The sequence below is a fragment of the Podarcis muralis genome, chromosome 8 (genome assembly GCF_964188315.1).
Source record: "Podarcis muralis chromosome 8, rPodMur119.hap1.1, whole genome shotgun sequence".
Classification (NCBI taxonomy): domain Eukaryota; kingdom Metazoa; phylum Chordata; class Lepidosauria; order Squamata; family Lacertidae; genus Podarcis; species Podarcis muralis.
Genome location: NC_135662.1, coordinates 89600044 through 89620804, shown reverse-complemented (window position 1 = coordinate 89620804; position 20761 = coordinate 89600044). Strand labels below are relative to the sequence as shown.

General features: G+C 41.5%; 1 protein-coding gene across 11 annotated transcripts in view; it reads right to left on the bottom strand.

The window, feature by feature from the left end:
* Window positions 1-20761, bottom strand: part of KIZ (kizuna centrosomal protein) — a 62129-nt gene that overhangs the window by 27134 nt on the left and 14234 nt on the right. For 8 of the 11 annotated variants that reach the window (XM_028738364.2, XM_028738370.2, XM_028738360.2 and 5 more), the window contains 7 exons: window positions 20653-20742; window positions 16459-17086; window positions 15063-15306; window positions 11039-11173; window positions 2425-2589; window positions 1029-1179; window positions 524-680 (listed from right to left, as the gene is read on the bottom strand). In XM_028738364.2, coding sequence (XP_028594197.2) covers window positions 524-680; window positions 1029-1179; window positions 2425-2589; window positions 11039-11173; window positions 15063-15306; window positions 16459-17086; window positions 20653-20742 — 1570 coding nt within the window. The remainder of the gene's footprint in view (window positions 1-523; window positions 681-1028; window positions 1180-2424; window positions 2590-11038; window positions 11174-15062; window positions 15307-16458; window positions 17087-20652; window positions 20743-20761) is intronic. The other 3 variants (XM_028738371.2, XM_028738362.2, XM_028738361.2) reach the window with 2 other exon arrangements.

Here is a 20761-nt window from a genome sequence, read left to right as displayed (position 1 = left end):
GGGGGGGGGGGAATCTGCCTATGCTTCCTTTGCACTAATAAGCATGTTCCTAATACTGTATATAATGTTCTTCAATGTTTTGTAGAGAAATGCATTTTACAATCTTTAGGTATTTCCTTTTCATAACATGTTTTAACGAGTTTATACATGATTCCATTTCTAATTTACACCAGAAACAGAACACATGATTTTCCGAAACACAGAAATTACTACTGTAGATAAGCCACAAACCAAAACACCTTACTCAAAGATAAGTTCAAATATACTTCTCTATTCACTTCATATAGCCAGGACTCAATTGCACACATGGAGCTTCAGAGGAACTGGGGCTGCCTTGTTTTAGCTTCATATACCTAATCCTGCATTTATGAGCAGGGTAGCACACGAGGACTCTTATACGTCCACAGTGGGGAGTGGGGGAAATATATCCTGCAGTTTTCACTACTGCATATCCTGAGGTATTATATTATGTTATAATGTGTTATATTATGTTAGACTAAGAATGAGCCTTAACAAAAATTACCCTTTTCCCTTTCAAGATTATTACCAAGCCGTTGTTCATATCTTCCTTGCTTTATTGTGTTATTGTTTGTTTGCAAATCACAAGATGTTTTATCGCTACAAGCAAGTGAGCTGTCTTCATATTCTACTGAAAAGCTTTCTTTCAATAATGATGTAGCCTACAGAAACAGAAATAAAACTGTATGATTATAACAATAACAATAAGTACATTACTATTCCTTTTTGTAACCCGTTAGATAGGAAAATGTTTAAAAACTGCTGTTGTCACAATATTTAGCAGCATTATAACAGTAAATAGAACAAGAAATAACATGTTTAAAAGAAAAAGAACAGCTTAATCTCATTCAGGTTTTGCCTTAATATATACTCTAGTTAATGTGTCTCATACACAATTTATTGTATTGTTGCTTCGTAGGCATTCTGGAAAACCAAACTTCTACTGTCACCAATCTGTTTCTTCAAGGTATATTTTGGAAAGAACAAAAGAAAATGAAACAAGAACTGACCAGGCCCCGTTGCTCGTGGCTCTCCAAAGTCAATATGGTACTAAGCATGTCTTTCACTTCTTGTTCGAATAAAACATTGTACTTCTTCAACAATAAAATATGTTCACTTAAACGTTTCCATGTCTTAGCAAAATAAGATGTCAATTCAGACCTAGGGAAAGATAAAAGCAAATATGGTAGACAAAACAGAACATACCACTAAAGATGTAAGACTATCAATCTTCACTGTTAGCCAAATAATGAAATACAAATTTGTTTATTTAATAAAAACACCATTAACTTATTTTCTGAAATTCATATTTGCTCAAGTAGACACCAAGAGAAGAATTGAAATTGCATGTATTTTAAGTCATCCCAAGCAAAACTTAAAATTAAGGTCTGTATAATTAGTATCTAAATATTAGTGGTCAGTATAGCATAGGTAGTAGCAGAGATTGTAGAGTTGGACCAAGGAGACTATAGTCCATATTCAAATGTCCATGTAGCTCACAACCTAAGCTATCTCACCCGTAAGCTCAAATGTGGGTGAGATAGCTTAGGTTGTGTGAAGTGTGGGGGCAGGACCAGTGATTCAGCCCCCGCCCTGCAACTGGTGTGAGGGATAATGCCTGAATATGGCTTACACATCATTGTTTAAGACTCAAGATTATGAATTGCTTGAGTAACTGTTTCTAGATCCCTATCTCAGAGTTATAGCCCTGTCATCTACAAGCATTGGTGAAAAGCAGACCTCTTCAACTTGAATAAAAATTAAAAGATAAAAAGCAAGAATAACATGGAACTGCAAACAAGACTAACGCAACAAGCAAGCAGCACAATAGGAGTCCTGCTTTCCCATCCCTCTGCAGCACGCCTGAGGATCCAGAGCTATTCGCCCCTCTGGGCCTGGCACATAGCATCAGTTTGCTTCAAGAACCCTAAGTGATTATAGACAAGGCATAAGCTTTACATATAAAACACAAAACAATTGTTCAGTATGTCCTTCAAAGCTGCAACCCTACACACACTTACCTGGATGTAAGTTCCACTGAACACAAGAGGAGACACGCTTCGGATTATGCTGCAAAACAGGGGTGGCTAACCTGTAGCCCTTCATGTCTTGTCACCTGATCTACAGCAGGGCTAACTTGTGGCCTCTTAGATGCTGTTGAACTCCAACTCTCACCAGCCCGTCACCATGGCTGATAGGCAGGGATGATGGGAGCTGAAGTCTAGGAATATCTGGAGAGCCACAGGTTAGCCATCTCAGCTGTAAAATCTTTAAACACTACATTTTGAATGGTTAAATCATACACATGATATTTCAGGTATATGACGTTCCTCCCTATAAATTCTCTGATTTCAATAGCATCACCAAAAATAATGTGAATTGTGTAAGTCTTAACAATGATCATACCTATCATGCTTTTCATCCAGCGTTCCACTTTTGTATTTAAGCGTTTTCTCTGGTAGAAGGCATCTATCAATTGTAAATTTCAATAATCTCTCAAGATGATGAAGGACAAGTGCTTCACATACCTCAAGGCCTTCTGGTTTTAAGCTGCCAATTTCATTACAGATGCTATAAAACAATAACAGGTGCTTAATGAAGTATTTGCTTAAACCCATTAATTATAAGCACCATTCTTATCCATGTAATCTATAATAGTTCCCACAGCAAATGGCTTCAATATAAACAGCAAAGTTAGAAGATATCGAATATCATCTAGAACAACCTCCTCAGTTGTGAGAGCCAGTGTGGTGTAGTGGTTAAGAGCAGTAGTTTCGTAATCTGGGGAACCGGGTTCGCGTCTCCGCTCCTCCACATGCAGCTGCTGGGTGACCTTGGGCTTGTCACACTTCTTTGAAGTCTCTCAGCTCCACTCACCTCAGAGTGTTTGTTGTGGGGGAGGAAGGGAAAGGAGATTGTGAGCCGCTTTGAGACTCCTTCGGGTAGTGATAAAGCAGGATATCAAATCTAAACTCTTCTTCTTCTTCTTCTGTGATACAGTCATACCTCAGGTTACAGATGCTTTGGGTTGCGCACTGCACCAAACCCAAAAGTACCGGAATGGGTTACTTCCGGATTTCAGTACTTGCGCATGTGCAGAAGCTCCAAATCACGATCCGCACGTGCACAGACGCATGGGTCACGGGTTGCAAACACTGCAGGTTGCTAACGTGCCTCCCGCACGGATCACGATCGCAACCCGAACATCCACTGTACTTTTATTACCCTAAAAGTTATTTCCCTGAAAGTTAGTGTTCTCCCCTTCTGATGCCAAAAGAATAACCACAACTAAAGTCATGATTCTCAGTTCCTTTCCCTCCCTGCGAGAAGTGAGGTTACAGGGAACCAGGCAGAGGGCCTTCTCGGCAGTGGCGTCCGCCCCGTGGAATACCCTCCCATCAGATGTCAAGGAAATAAACAACTATCTGACTTTTAGAAGACATCTGAAGGCAGCCCTGTTTAGGGAAGTTTTTAATGTTTGACCTTTTCTTGTGTTTTTAATATCCTGTTGGAAGCCGCCCAGAGTGGCTGGGGAGGCCTGGCCAGATGGGTGGGGTATAAGTAATAAATGAAAATGATGATAATGATGGTGATTCAGTAGAGTAACTCCCCCAGTGAAGTCTCCTTTGAGGAACTATATGGTGGGATATTTGGAAAGGATGATTCTTTCTTTTATTTCAGGGCTTGAACCCACAGAGGGTTTTGAACTGGAGTTCAAGGGAAATTAGGAGACTAGTCAGTCATTTCCAACAGTGTACTCCTTTCAAGAGGAAAACACACATACAGTTATTTCACTTATTTTGGCATGGAATGGAGAAACACAGCCTGCAGGGACCTGAACTGGAGTCTGCCCAATGGGACAGTGTCCAGGTATAACCATCATATCACTAACCTGAACCAGAGTCATGAATGTTTAGTTTTACTGTGCATTTCAACTAATTTTGAACATTCATGAGGAATCCATGTCTCTGAAGCAACCAAAATATCTGTGCCACACATGGATTCTCTCAAGCAGACTGCTCATGTGATCACTAACACTTCTTTGTAGTGATTTGTAAGCCACTCTAGGAACCTTTTTTAGCTGAAGAGTGGGATAAACAAACAAACTCACTGTTCCTAAAGGAAAGCAGAAGTCAAGCACAAACTACACCTACCTTAAAAGTATATGTAACAGGATGTAATGGGCCCTGAAGTATAGGGGAAACTTTCTAAAGGGCAGGAGAGGTGGGAAAATCAGAATACAGAAATGGCAGGGTGAAGGGAGAACATACACACTTCCTGTTCTGAATCATCACGACCTCTTTGATAGCTTATTTGCAGGCAAGATTTAAAATGTGATGAAACGTGAATTAGAAACCCCAGGCAGTGGGAGAGCTACTTGGGAAGATTTGTAACATGGAAATGGAAGGTTGAAAAAGATCTAAAACCTCCTCCTATTCCTAATTCCCACAGGAAATGGTGTTTTCATATTTTAATTGGGGTGCTGTTATATGCATTTAGATTAACTTTTAGTTTGGGATTCAGACACAGTACAGTTTAGTGCAGGGCAATTCAGTGTGACAGTGAATGCAATTCACAGCCAGCAAGAGAAGTTGCTGCCGAGCTCAATCCAGAAATCTCTATAGAGGTCAGAGAGTATCACACAACCTGCTATGAACTGTTAGTGAAAAGAGGCTTCCTTACTGATATAGCTGGTCCCCTTTTAGTTCTCTCTTTAGGCTAGAAGACACATGAATCAGGGACTATGGTACATTTAGCCTTCCTTAAGTATTTTATTGAGCCAAGAGTGTTTGCAAAAGGTAGTTTCAGCTTCTAGTAATATCAGAGAATAATTTTCCCATGGGTGTCTGGGTTGTTCCTCCCACTTACTCCAGAAGGCAGAACCTATACAAATCAGACAACTGTTATCCCTGTTTGGGACACAGCATCCATCTCCCTGTTTTTGTCCAGCCTCATCAACAGACTCAGGCAATGCTGTTCTATAGTTGATCCCCCTCCCCCTGTTATTTTTCTCAATTTGTTCACTTCTCCCTCATCTTATGTCCTTTCTCCTTATAGCTCTGCCCTTTTACTGTTCTCTAATCAACACATAAGCAAAGCCTGAGACTTATGGGAAGAGTCTAGTTATGAGAGTATGTCTTTGGACCCTCATACAGGGGATACCCAGTTCTCTTTCAGGACTGTTCTGAGGACCATTCAGAGAGGCATTGCTAGAACTATTAGCGCCACAAACTGGGGGGCGGGGAAGTATACTCAGAGTGGCAGGCGTATTGCAGACGGTGAGTGAGCTAAACTCAAAGTCATCCAAGCCAAGTGAGACTGTTTCAATGAAATCCTACATGCTGCCTAAGAAAAACCTGAAGAAAGCCCTCACGAATGCTCCTGTGGCAGTAGTAGTGTCTGGGACAGTAGTATCCAGTAGTGGAAATGAGGTTTTAAAACACCGTAAAAGTGATACATTTTGCTTAAGTCCTATGAGGCATTTGCTCCAGATGTCAGGACTGCAGCTTTTATTTTAATATTTGTCAGGCCTTCTCTCCTTTAGATGAAGAAACTACACAGAGAGGTCCCCAAACCAATCTTAAGATCAAACAGGATATTAAGAAGCTAACTGAGACTGATGCCTTTATAGTGGATGTTGGTTTAAGACTCTTTGCAGTTTACTCCCAGGTTCCTGGCTGGATTAATCCAAGATTAATCTGCCGTCCACTCCATTTAAAAGGGGGCAGGCTATTTGGCAAGGCTCTTGAGGAGGATAAAAATAAGGTGATCCAAAGAAGAAAAAAGCAGATTGGGAATAGTTCCTCTCATCTCTTTAGGCAGTGGTTTTAGGGCCAAGAAGGCAGAGAATCAGAGCAGACCCAGATCCCAGCCCAGCGAACAGTGGTCCCAATATCAGTGTGAAGCTGTATTACATCCTGAACCTGTGGGAGAGACACTCTCTCACACACAGGGCGCAACAGGTATATGTCCTGGCTTCTGGAGTGATCAGGAGAAAGGACTCAGGTAGGTCCAATGTTCCTTTTTGCTACTGACTAAGCCAGGGGTTATCAACCTGGTCCCTACTGCCCACTAGTGGGCGTTTCAAGATTCTAGGTGGGCGGTAGGGAGTTCTACGGCACAGTCCTCCTTCCATTGAGCCCTGGTGGGCAATAAGGAAATTTTACCATCAAGAAAGATGCATTAGTGCGCGGTAAGTATAAAAAGGTTGACTACCCCTGGACTAAGTCATGCATGTGGGAAAAACACAGTCCACTTTGCTGGCTAGCAGGCACATGAAGAATAAGGGTTAGAGCTGGGTGTGTCCCCTCTGCAAAAACAGTCCTGTAAATTCTTTTCTCAGATTCAGATGCATTAATGCTTGTTTTGTTTTGCTCACACCCCTCAGGGAGCAAACTCCAAAAGAACTCTGCATGGACAGTGACAGTGACAGTAGCCAAAGAATCAGGGGAAGAAGAGAGGAAGAGAACATTTAGTTGTATTGCTCATCTTAAATAGTAAAGGTCACTCAATATGCCTCAGGCCCCACAACTGAGGGGCAGGGTGGGGGTGCCACACACAGTCCTCACCCCCACCCTGCTCCAGCTTAAAAACAACAACAAAGACTCTTACCCACCCCCAAACAACAAACAAAAAGAAAACCAAACAAGGCACACTCTGAAACAGCTGTGTATAAAGTTCCAAGCACTTAATTCTCTTTTATATGTACCCCAACATACATGGCTGCTGCCAACTTTGTGATGGCCTCCCTTCTCCCTACAAGAGCTATGTGGCTGCTCCCCAAAAGAGCATGCTTAGCGCACAAAGCAAATATCATTGTTAAGAGTTTCCACCTTTACATTCTTCTTCTTTGCAGACTTGACCTGGCTGAGAGCCACCCAAGGAAACCTTTCCCACTTATTAAATTCAACCACAGTTACCAAAACAAGCAAACTACACAGACAACAGATCAGAGTCTCGTGGACTGAACTGGAAACTAAATCAGTGACCTTATCCTGCTCAACCCAAATGCATTTGTAGTTCTGGGAGGGGACCTCAACACCAGATTGGGCCCTAATGACCACATTCTCTATGCGCAGCACAAATGTCCTCCTCTCAGCCGTGAAGCCGATGGATTCCTCCTCACCCGCTGCTCAAAAGATCAGAAATCAAACTTTGCAGGCCTCTGCTTGGCTAAACATCTACATTTTAAATGGTGCCCTTGAAAGCGACTACCCAGCTGAATTCACCTACCTATCTGGCTCCGGACTATATAACTGTTTCTAGGGAACTCCTTCCTTATGTTAAGACGCTAGAAGTTATGCCCAAATTTGGCAGTGATCACTTCCCAATTCTCCTTCAGCTGAAAGCCTTCACTCAAGAGATACCTGTACATACTGAGGACTGCTACCAGCCTTTCCTAATGCCAGCAGGAAGAACTTACCATTGACCCAAGTGGACTCCTCATCTAAGCCAAATGATAACTGAACTACTGGCCTCAGATCGCCTGCAGTGCCCTGATATCTGCTGTCTCTCCTGATGCACTCTTGGAGAACTATAACACCCTTATGCAAGAGCTCCACAAGCTCCTAATCTGGCATAATAGCACATGCTTGAGACAACAACAGCACCACTCCAAGCCATGCTTTGACAAGGACTGGGTTAATGCCAGAAAAGTTCTTGCTGCCACTTACAAGGCTTATGTATCCAAGAGCAAAGCAACAGCTGCATTGGACCTCCTCCAGCAGAAGAGATACTATAAGCATCTGCTGGCACAAAAGAAAAGGGATGCTATGAAGAACACCTGGACACGACTTATCCAGGCAGCCAAATCCAATGATTCAGCCACATTTTGGCATATTACATCTAGCCCACAAAGCAATGGCCCAACCATGCTGGACTGTCACATCCCCCCAGGGACCTGGGAGGCTCACTTTCAGGAACTCTACTCGGACACCTCTGCTAAAAGTGGAGACTCTAGTCAAACTATAGAGAATCTGCCTATGTGGGCACCAGTGATGGTAACAATAGATTAACAAGCTGGTAGCTCAGCTAAGACTGGGGAAGGCCCCAGGGGAAGATCTAACTCCTCCAAAGGCCATTAAAAACAATATGGACTTCTGTGCCTCTATTCTGGCCTCACCCTTCACCTGCATTGACACCCATGGCCGAGCCCCCAAGGGCTGGGGGCTTGTAATCATTGCCCCCATATATAAAAAAGGAAAAAGGGATGATACTGCAAACTACAGACCGATTAGAAGAAGAAGAGTTTGGATTTGATATCCCGCTTTATCACTACCCTAAGGAGTCTCAAAGCGGCTAACATTCTCCTTTCCCTTCCTCCCCCACAACAAACACTCTGTGAGGTGAGTGGGGCTGAGAGACTTCAAAGAAGTGTGACTGGCCCAAGGTCACCCAGCAGCTGCATGTGGAGGAGCAGAGAAGCGAACCTGGTTCCCCAGATTACGAGACTACCGCTCTTAACCACTACGCCACACTGGTATAGCAAACTTTACACAAGACACCTAACAATGGAAATTCCACAACTGGATGGAACAAGAAAATATACTTTGAGAGGCGCAAGCTGGCTTTAGGGAAGGCCGATCCACTATTGACCAATGCCTAGTACTCCATCATCTCATTGAGAAGTACTCCTCCCACAACACAACCTCCCTTTATGCTGCTTTTATAGATTTCAAAGCAGCATTTGATTCCATACCCAGAGCTAAACTGTGGAAAAAACTGGAGGCCACCTCAATAGATAGATGTCTACTCCATCTAATTTGTATGCTACATGAAGGGACCTCACTTAATGTAAAATGTAACCCCTGAGGCCATCTCACCAATGCCACTGGAACCAAGAAAGGTGTCAAGCAAGGCTGCATATGGCCCCCACTCTTATTTAATTTCTACATCAACTCAATGGTGAGCCACCTCCATAGCACAAACTTTCACTTCCCAAAACTTGCTGGAAGACACATCCCTGTTCTGCTCTATGCAGACAATGCAGCAATATTTTCAAGAACACCTATTGGCCTCAAAAGAGCACTGAGAGCACTAACACAGTATTGCAAGGAGGACCAGCTAGAACTCAACTATCAGAAAACTAAAATAATGGCATTTGCCAAAAGGCCTATGAGCCGCTCCTGGAGCATAGATGGCTATAAGATTGAGCAGGTCTCCTGTTTCAAATATCTGGGGGTAGTTTTTCATTCTGCTGGCAGTAGGAAAGCTCATGGAGACTATGTTGCTGTTATTGCTCAGAGGAGCGCATCTTCAATCGTTAATTTTTTTAAAACAAGAGGTGGCCACTATATACCTGCAGCACTCAAATTATTTGAAGCCAAGCCAATAGCACAACTTCTCTATGGTGCCCGGCTGGGCCCCTTCTCCAATTTTGTACGACTAGAAGAGAGTTTGGATTTGATATCCCGCTTTATCACTACCCTAAGGAGTCTCAAGGGACGCGGGTGGCGCTGTGGGTAAAACCTCAGCGCCTAGGGCTTGCCAATCGTATGGTCGGCGGTTCGAATCCCCGCGGCAGGGTGAGCTCCCGTCTTTCGGTCCCAGCTCCTGCCCACCTAGCAGTTCGAAAGCACCCTTAAGTGCAAGTAGATAAATAGGTACCGCTTTATAGCGGGAAGGTAAACGGTGTTTCCGTGTGCTGCGCTGGTACCGGCTCGCCAGAGCAGCTTCGTCACGCTGGCCATGTGACCCGGAAGTGTCTCCGGACAGTGCTGGCCCCCGGCCTCTTAAGTGAGATGGGCGCACAACCCTAGAGTCGGACACGACTGGCCCGTACGGGCAGGGGTACCTTTAAGGAGTCTCAAAGCGGCTTACAATCTCCTTTCCCTTCCTCCCCCACAACAAACACTCTGAGGTTGAGTGGGGCTGAGAGACTTCAAAGAAGTGTGACTGACCCAAGGTCACCTAGCAGCTGCATGTGGAGGAGCGGGGAATCAAACCAGTTCACCAGATTACGAGTCCACTGCTCTTAACCACTACACCACACTGGCTCTCACTACACTAGAACCTGTACAATCCAAATTTCTAAGATCAGTCCTTCAAGTCCCAAAATGTGTCTTTAATGTCACTCTGAGACTAGACAAGCTTCACAAAAGTGGAGGCTAGAGTGTGGGTGACTATACTCAATTTATTGGCTCAGATTATCTCTATTTCCCCTTGGCCTTGCCCCACTAACTATGAGTGATGATTTTCAATCCACATGGAAACAGGCAGTGGCAACTAAAATCTCATCCCTGGGCTTCTCTCCAGGTCTTCTACTCAGCATGGGATATGATCAGGCCAAACCACTCATTAAGCAATGTGTAGTAGACACACAGCCAATTGGATCTAGCCAGTACCCCAACTTTTATTGCCAATGAATCCATCATATACTCTGCCTCCCCCATGGCATATCTAACTAAAGTCCCTAAGCATCGGAGGGCCTTTACCCTGGCACAATGTCACGCCAGGAAGATTGCTTGCTCCGAGAGACAATGCCCCTGTAATTCTGGACAAACAGAAACAATAGAGCATGTGCTTCTCCAGTGCCTGTATTACAGAGACATTCATATTAGCCTCATCTACCCGCTCATCTCCCCATAAGTACCCAGGGTGCACAGGGCAATTCTATACCTCCCTGCTGCTTTCAGGTATCAACCCTGCTACAACATACAAGTTTCCAGGTTCTGCATAGCAGTGCTCAAAATTTGTCGAATGATGACCTGTGCCACAAACTAGATTTAATGAACACTCATATTGGAGTGCTTTGTAAATTGATAGCCATAGTCTTTTATATACTCACCTTGTATGCTCTTCCACAGCCGATTAATGCTCCTAACCCTTCTTTTAGCTTCTTATAGTTTTAATATATATACCTTCTGTTTTACTAATTTCAGCTTTCCAAAACGTTTTACAGATTTTTAAATGATTGTACCCCGCCCTACTTATGCTGGTCTATGACCATAATAAAGATTTGATTTGATACATAGACAAACACTATTACTGTCTTCCAATTAAAAGAAAATAATATTTGAACCTTATAAGGGTCTCCAGCTCTACTGTATTCACAGCTTTCCTCTGGTATAACATCAGGTGTTCCTGATCTGCTGTGGCCACAAACTGTTCTATGAATGTCAAGACATGAGCAAATCCTTCAAATGTCAAAGATTTTCTGCAGAAATAAACAAATGCTATTACAACCTATTAAAATATTCACATATAAAACCAAAATGGGCACACAACTGTAAATGGGGAGGGAGTCATATTTGCTTATTCATGTGTATGATGTATTTGCATATAAAGAAGAAGGTAGGATCTTCCACTTAAAATCAGGTGAATCTTCCTCCTCCTCCTTTGGTATAATAAAACAGAACAGTCTCCATTTTCCACTTTATACACGAATCTGTCATACCTAATTTTTCACATAAATAAAAATATTTTGAAAACTTCATGAAACAATATGAACACTTTAAAAAATAATAATTACAATATGCACTGTGTGCTCATGGTAATGAATGTGTTGTATAAAATGACAATGGGATAACTTATTCTATCTTCCATATATTCATATTTTTGAATGGAGCTAGCACTTTTGATAAAGAGCAGGAAAGTTGGAATGGATCACTTCATTTCTAGCACACACCCCCAATCTTCTACAGAACCTTTAGATTCATGTGTGCATGAGGACTGGCCCAGCTCTTGTTTCTAAACTATAGGGCATTATCATATTGTGAGCTTCCAGCCCATGAAGCGGAGCACAGGCAGAGACACAGTGTCAAGATGTCATCATGCACACTGGGTATCCCCACCTAAGAACATAAGGCAGCCATACTGGATCAGACCAAAAGTTGATCTAGGGCAGGATCCTGTTTTCCTAGTAGGCAACAAAATGCCTGTGGGGTGCCCACAAACAGGACCTAGATATTAAAGCAGTCTTCCTGAACCTTGAGATGATTTAGACTACAATTCCCATCAGCCCTCAGGTTTCTGTATCTGACAGCAAACACTGTCCTGATTTTATTATTAGAAATTGTGACCCTTTTAGAATATTAGAAGTGTAGAGTTGGAAGGGACCCCAAGGGTCATCTAGCCCAACCCCCTGCAATGCAGGAATCTCAATTAAAGCATCCATGGCAGATGGTCATCCAACCTCTGCTTAAAAACATCCAAGGAAGGAGAGCTCTCGATCTCCCAAGGTCAAACAGCTCAAATAGTTTTTCCTGAGGTTTAAGTCAGAATCTCCTTTCTTGTATCTTGAAGCCATTGATTCGAGTCCTAACCTCCAGAGCTATAATACATTAGTGTATTGCTTTGTCTTCTTTAAAAATAGAAAACTTACCTCATGTTCAGATCAGGCACTGAATACATCTCAAATGTAAGTTTTAACAATGAGGCAGTGAGCTGCAAATGATAGCTCAAACAACTTAGCATTTAGCCCTTTCTAATTTAACAGTACCCAAGCATGATTGTATTTTTATAAATCTTACACCTATATAAATGGACAAAGCTAGTGGTTCCCTACAGGTATAAAATATTACTGGAGAGATTGGAGTAAGTGATACCTCTATAATGATGCAAATTGAAGTTTAAGCTTTTTAACAATGGGGAATTGCTAATCCTTTTACAGAGGTGTAAATAGCTATTCAGGTTTTTATTTCAGACTGCCTGTTTTGTTTCCACATTCAACAGCAGAACTCCACAAAGCAAAACACACAGCTAGCCTATAAACTGTTCAACAACAGCAGCAGCAACATTCATTAGCCTTATCAAGGTTTTTGAAAAATCTATAACTTTAATATATATTGCAAAATACACACACGAAATTGTAAAATATTCTTCCAAATTGCTAAACTCTACTGCAATGCAATTCCACAACAGTGACTAAGAACAGTGGAAAATGAAGATGGTGCGGGAGTGACGTTTTCAAGTTTAGACTTAACACACATTGAGGCAGTGAGAACACACAGGCAGTTCAACAGGGCTTTTCATTGCACTGAAGTCTTACAAAATCTCTATTTCAGCTAGCTCGCTCCCTATTGTGCTCCTCCCTCTGGGTGGTCTTTCCAGGGTGCCACTTGAAGGGAATACATTAATAAAAAGGAGGGGAAGGAAGGGACACATAAATAAAGAAAAGCAAAATGGATGACATGATGCAGCAGGCTATGGATCAGGGGTCAGCAAACAAGGGGTCTTTCTCTTTTACAGGTTGCTTCCTGGAAACAGTCTGATTAAGCTGACAGCTTGAATTATGTGTTACATTTTGTAATGCACAATCCATCTGTGCTAAGTCCTCTTGAATGCAGCTGAAGCAGCACAAGCAAAAGGTCTCTGCCTTGTTCCTTCTTAAACATGAGCTTGAAATACTCATTATCTTCCTAAGTGCTAAATCCGAGAGGCTGAAGTTTTTAAGGCTCTAAATGAAGCACAGGTTAGTTATGGGAACTGGCAAAGTGCTGGACAAGACTTTCATTTAAGAGTTTGACAATACTGACATGTAGCAAATTTCACAACTCCCTGAACTATCAAATTTCTTTCTGATTTCTTATGGTGGATGGTGGAGACCTTAAGTATCAATAATAGAAACAGATTGATAACTACCAGAAGGCACTATTTAGACATCTTGTAGGAAGCTCAGAGCACAAAACTTCAATTTGTGATTGGGGGAGGTTGGAAATCTGGATGTACTGTTATGTACTAAAACAAATGGTGAAACATAAAAGAAATGTGCTGTGAATAAAGCTTAAAATCATTTTATTTATTTTTTGGGGAAGGGGAGCTAGTCTAGGTCTAAAATACAAAGTGAATCCATTATCTGTAGCAACATACCACTTGAACTGAACACAGAATCTTCACTTACAATAAAGGCTGATTATGATGTTTTCTTCACAAAGAGGTTATTTTCAAATAAGGTACAAAATTATGCTATGTGTAAAGATGACTAATTACATTTACCATATATTTCCATGTATTGGACGCCCCCATGTATAGGTCGCCCCCTATTTTTGGGGACCCCAAATTAAGAAAATGGGAGGAAATTGTTCTGACTTGTTAAAATTTTAGGAGGGGAGGATTGCCCAGAGGCTAACAGCCCCACGCGTCTAACAGGCCGCCTATCAGCTGTTCCTTTGCCGGCAATCGCTGAGCTTTTGGGGGGGGGTGCAGATATGAGCTTGGGGGGGGGAGAAGAGTGGTGAAGCTTTTTTTTTCAATTACTTTTACCACTTCTCGCCTTTCCCGTGGAGCCTGCGTACAGTATTCTGCTTGCCTCCTCCCACTCTGCCCGCCCTACAGCTGGGAGGGAGGCTGTAGGAAGTCCGTTTTTGCCGTGTGGTGTCTTCGTGCGGCTCCATTTGTGTGTGGACGGAGCAACGTTACACAGGAGGAGCGCAAGGCGCGATGTTTTGTTGATGTTAAAGGCGCAGACGGAGGATATTATTTCAATCGCCATGCTCCTCCTGTGCAACGTTGCGCTGCCCGCGTACAAATAGAACTGCACGAAGACTATGATGCATCACAAATACCATTGGAAATTCCTCAGTTTTAGCACTTAGTCAGAAAATGAGCATTTCTGGTTGCTTAAGAAGAAACAAGACAGAGTTCAGACAGTTATATTGTGGTAACACTTGCAGGGGGACTAGGCAGGATGGAAAAGGCATGTAGAGTGACCAGAACTAAGCAAGAAAGCTTGCAGCTACTTGGAGACCCAAACCAAAAGGAGAGAATCTGTCTGTTGCCCAGAAAAGGGTAACATAATAGTTTCAGCCACATCTCTGCAACCTTGAATGACTTGCCACAAGGGGCAGTGAAACAACAGATCACTTTCTCTCAATAGTACCATGTTTGCTGGAAGCGTAAAACTGTGACACCAAGCACAGTTTTATTGCTGGAAGTGCACAAGGTTTAGGGGGAGGTTAAACAGCTTGAGGATCAGTGCGAAAGAAGGCAAAGTGGCAAAACCTTCCAATGATGTCGTGCACACCTGCGCTAAAATATCATTAGAAAAAATGTTCCAAATGGTGTTTCAACTGAAAGGAATGAAGAAATCAATGGCTTGGTTTTACCTTATTGTGAGACTAGCAGATGAGCCTCCACTTGAGCTATAATGACATAATGCTTGTGAACATGGATGTTCTTCCTCATTATATGGTGTGCTGCAGCCTAAATCCTGTAGTTTTAATGGTTTCCCTTCTTCATCCTCTTCACTGAAAGAAACAGTAAGGTCACTACTTCCACCTGAACTTTCACCTTCTTTCTCCTGTGCATTTTTGTCCAGCATCAGACTATCCTCAGGAGCTGTAACAGAAACTTAACATTAAAAATAATTACAAATAAAAATAAATTACAATGAAAATATTAATTCAAATTTGATAATAGTTGGATATATCTTTCAGTTAAAAATACACCCCCAAACATAGGTCATAACTGGCTACTTAAAAAATGTTAAATCCTGTGTTTTCAAAAAAGAAAAGGTTGAAAGCAATATATAGTAAAATACATAAATATACTGTAATGTCAAAGCCATTCAAAATCTTCATCACCAAGTACAAAAGTAAATGATAAAAACAAACCATCTCACAGTCTGTCTAAAGAAGAAAGTTTTAGAAATATATACAATTTTTAAAAACTGTACTGAAAAACTCAATCAATGGAAAAGTAGAGACCAAAGGAGATTGTCTTCTGTTTGTCTGCTGGAGTCAATTCCACCAGCATATTTCACCAATGATTAGTTTTCCTATAAAACAATCGAATAAGACCACAAGGCCTCTTGTATACTTTATACTTCTTATGTTAGCCGCTTTGAGTTTTTCTTTCAAAAAAGATAGGCTATAAATATGAACAAATAACGAGGAATACGTATTCAGAATTGAAGCTAGATATCTCTACCACAGAAACTAATGAAGAAGAAACTACAATCAAGAACCTACAGAGAGAGAGAGAAATCAGTTATAGCACTGAAAAGTTCAATGAAAATCCAATTTAAAAATCATGGAATAAGCAGACAGACAAAAACAAGTCTGACTTCCATTCCTGAACAGCAAGATCAACAGTAGTGGAACTGGGTGTTTAGAGAGGCCAGGTAACTGTGTACTCCTGCAGAATGCCCCTTGAAAGGACTGTCAAGTTAAATTCTTTTCCACTACAGTACTGTGTTCCTCAGAAAGTAATGAAGACAACAGGACAAATATTTCCATTCAAGAACATGAAAGAGATCTAGAAAGCTGCACCCAAAAAGTAAATAAAGGACATAGATCTCTTGCAAGGACTCTCACTATAGTAGCTCAGGCAGTAAACAAAACTTAATGCAAGCAATAGATAGCCCTCAATGTGTCCCTGCCATTGTTAGTATATAAAAATGCAGTTCCTTTGCATCTGCAGATAATGCAGTGATGGATACCATTGTAAAAATCCAACTAGGCAGGAGGAGAGCTATTTCCATTACACACATCATCACTATACCTGGGAATTTTGCTCTCGAGTGCTCATTTCCAGAAACAAGCTGCTCAGGGCGACACACCAATAAGATCGGCCGTTTAGATCCTTGTTCATTTCGTACAGAGTACTCATGTGTCAGTATTTCTTCCAACGATTTGCAGGAACTGTCACTTTTTAAATCGGTGGTTCTGTTCTCTGGACTTAATCTTCCATGTAACAGGGAGTTAAGTTCAGGAGACATTTTGCTTTCCACAAAATTACTACTGCAATTATTTGTCTTGCTTTCTACTGTTAAACAGCAAGTTCTTTCATTCTCATATGATACACTGGATGTGACTGGCGTTTCCTTGCCCATCAGCAGATATGTCTTTCCATCTATTTTGTCAGACTTATTTGAGCGCTGTAGATCACTATTAGTTCGTACTACACAGCTGTCTGTCACATAACTGCTCTGTGATGGTTGTCTATGTGAATGTGGGTCAGAAATTGAAAAGCTCTTTGTGAGCTCAGAAGATTTCGGCGGCACACTGAAATCTTCAACGCTTGAGACAGCTGACATTTGGCGTCCCATAAAGATTGTTGCTGTATGATACAGTCCCCTTGACATGGCTGTCCTGCTGTTCATTCCTGTCTGTCTTACTTCTGGCACCATCTGAAAAACACAGTTTGAAACCAGAGTAATTTTTGTTGTTGTGGATGAGGATTTTAAAATGAACAAGGTGTTATCCATTTAAAATATATGCGCACACCTGCAAGGCTCTCTTATAGGCACAATCAAACCAGATGGTCTCTTATGTAAACCCCGCTGAAGTGAGTTGGAGAGCACAAGAAAACATCCCAGTGAGTTGTATCCCACTCTTTTCTAAATGCAAGCACTGTGTATAGTTCTACACATTGCCAAGTACTTTGAATCTTGGATCTTCTGCATGCAAAGCGGCTGCTCTACCATTTGGCTGACAGTTTTGACCATATTCTCAACTGTGTTACAAATAGTTAATTGGTCACACTAAAGTAAGACGGAACAGTGGGAGAAGGTGACAGAATATCAGAAAACTTGCATTTGTATATGCAGGTTTTTCTCTCCCCCCCCCCCAAACATGTAAGCTGGCAATCAGCTGCTCACCAGGAACAAGCATTAACTATTTCCAAGAGAGAACCAGATAGACAAAGTCAAGTATGTAAGTGTGGTGGTCATGGGCAGAGAAAACTAGAACCAACTGCAGGCATAGGGCTCTCTGAATCTTTTTGAACCAAAGTTGTTGTGTCTTTCAGCACATTCAGTAGATTCTGAAGTAGAGGCTTTGAGGTCAGGACAAAGGACTTATGGGCACAACTAGTTAATTCAATTGAAATAAACAGAATCTATACAGCTCTATTCATTTCAATGGGACCTATGCAGAACATCCAGTGAATTATACCCACCATCTACCACTATACAGATAACTACAGTACTGGCAGATATCTATCTGTTCCCTAGTTCTGAGTCACAAAGGCAATCAAGTAATACATGACCTTCTGCAACATTCTGAAACCAAGGTCCTGCTTTCAGGTTTACGACTGGGAGGATGGCCCTGCACAATTTAATTTATATGAAAATGCACAAGATGGCATAATCCACCAAGCCATGGCCCAATGGCTACTCAGAAGTCCATCAAGGCCCTTCCGGTAAGCAGTCCATCAAAAGGATAAGCAAAGATAGTATGATTCCCAGCCCACTGGCTAGAGGACTGTCAGCTGTAGAGAGTTGACATCACCCTCACAGCACATGCTCCATGTGAACTGTCAGTTGTTCTCTGGGTTGCTCTGGCTATTTTGAGATTGTGTGTGGAATAGGGGAAATGCTGATGATTTTACTTCCCCACATCTTTTAAAAAGTTATATTATTTGTAAGAATTTTCCAGTTAACTTGCAACCTCTGGCACCCCTAGAAAAATTGCTCCTGGGAATCAGGGATTCTCCAGAATAGGGAAATGCAGCTTGGAAGTGGAATCACCAACTCTCTATCTGCAGTCCAATGCATGTGTGGAGGCTCATTCCACTTGCACATGGGCCAGTTTGGCTCTCAGCCACTTCTATATAGAAACATCACTGTTGTTCCTTGTCATTTTTGTGCTGCTGGAATTTTTTTAATGGATTTGATACTCTTAACTCTGAGTGTATATTGGGCCTTCTTAGGGGTTATGTTTGTTTTCTGTTTTCATTAATATTTAGTGGCTGCCTTTAGTTCCTTTGGAGAAATAGGTGGGACAGAATTTTTAAAAATAAAATAAATGAACACCTTATGACTGCAGTACTATAGTGCCCCGTATTATAAACTGTTGTTATAGTTGCCTGTTTATTTTTTAATTTACTTCCAGAAGGTAAGTAAAGAAATGAAGAGGTACCCAATGCAATAATTTATGACATGGGGTACTAAAGTACCATGGTATTATAAGGGTTCTAGTAGTTCTGATATACAGATATTTATGTAAGTAGGGCTGCAATGAAATATAGATTTATTTAAGATCAAAAACTTCAAGGACAAATATTTTAAAAACAACACAGAAAAATTAGTATTTCAGAACTCTATCACTATCGCTTCCTAAATATCTGAACATTGTAGAAGGCATACTTATATAGGTCAAGGCTGGTGAGGCTCATTGCTCCATGTATATTTTAAGAAGGGCCTAAATTCAAGGTTTTTCCACCTTTTTAATCTACTGTGAAGGAAAAACATCTATAAACTCAGATTAACGTCTGCTAACGCAATGAAGAAAGAAAAATGAAAACCTTCCTGATACTATTAAACACACACACAAAAAAACACAAAATAGTGTTGCCTCTGTTTCTTTCCTGATAAGAGTCTTAAATACCAAACAGTTAAATGCATAATAACATTTACTGGCAGCAAGACAGCCTGCTTAGCTGATACATAAAGCAGGTAAAAGGAGAAAAAGTTAATTTCTTGGCTGAATGATTCCATCGGTAGCTATAGGGCAAACTAGAAAGTCTTTTAGCAAAGTAGCAGTTGATTCTTCTATCAATCTGCAGCACACATACTCTTCCAAGGAATGCATTAAATATGAAAATCATATCCTGTTATCATCTGTTTCCAGCTTTCAGCCCAGTAAGCTTTCCTTAATGAATGCTGTAGCCTAAGGGACAAGCATGCTGTTGGCTTTTCTGAATAATGGAGTGATGCTACCCATTTTGGCTTATTACAATATCGACTAGCTGAGGGGGTTTCACACATAGTCACAAGTGACTACTCTTGCCAGCATGCTCCAAGTTATTACAAGATGTTTTTAGACATTTCATCTAAAAGAGCTTTCCTGCTTTTAGGGAAGAAAAACAGCTCTGGTCTTGAACTGTATCATTTATATGGAGATAGGAGGAGGGATTAGAAGGCTGCACTACTGCAGATATATAGCAGAATATATTTGAGTATTTCTCGTCAGGCTTTGTCTGTGACTGTTGTTGTTGTTTTTCTTCTTTTTTGGCGTCTTTTGGAAGGGAAAAGTCAAAATGTACAAAATTATAAATGCTAATTTTGGGGGGCTTAAATTTAAATATTTGGCATACACGGTGTGTGTGTGTGTTAGTATTTTTAAATTTCACAATGAACATTTGTTTCTTTTCCAGCACTATGGCACGATTTAAACTGCATGGCGGAAGTAATTACACAAGAGGTTTGCAAAATATATTTTTACCTGAATAAAATGAAAGCCTCTAACAGCTCCCCAATTAATAGACTACAGATCTGTTCCAGCCTGATTTCAGAGGGAGAGACTTAAACATGTCTTTTTAACTCCACAATTGAAATGAATTTAGAGCACAACCCAGCTACACTGATGGCTCGTGGGGCCAGTATTTGGTTGGTGCATAGTTGCCTCTCTGCCAGCGTCTGTGGAAAGGAGTGCCACCAGCTGGGTGGCTCTGCCGCAACAGAGGCCTCAGCATCACCCAGTTGGTAGCCAGCAAAATAGCTTTCAAACAGGATAGGGTACTGGTGGCTTTGGACTTGCTGGAGTCAAAGCACAGAAAACGCATTCGGGGGGGGGATTCTTTTCAATGGCTCCCCTTGCCTTCTGCTCTGGTCACACAAGGAGGCAGTGCTTGGGATGCAGTGATGGGTCCATTGCTCTGCTCCGTCCCACTTGTCCCCAGTCCCAGTTTGGATTGCTTTGCCCAAAGTGTTTAGTTCTGGTTAGATATACCTTTAAGAATATTTTTACTTACCTGGTGTTTCATAACATCACTCTTATAGCTTTTGGAAATATTTTTTCTCTCAGGAATCTGCTCTCTCTTAAATCCTCCTTCATACTCTGCCTAATATATAAAAAAGGCA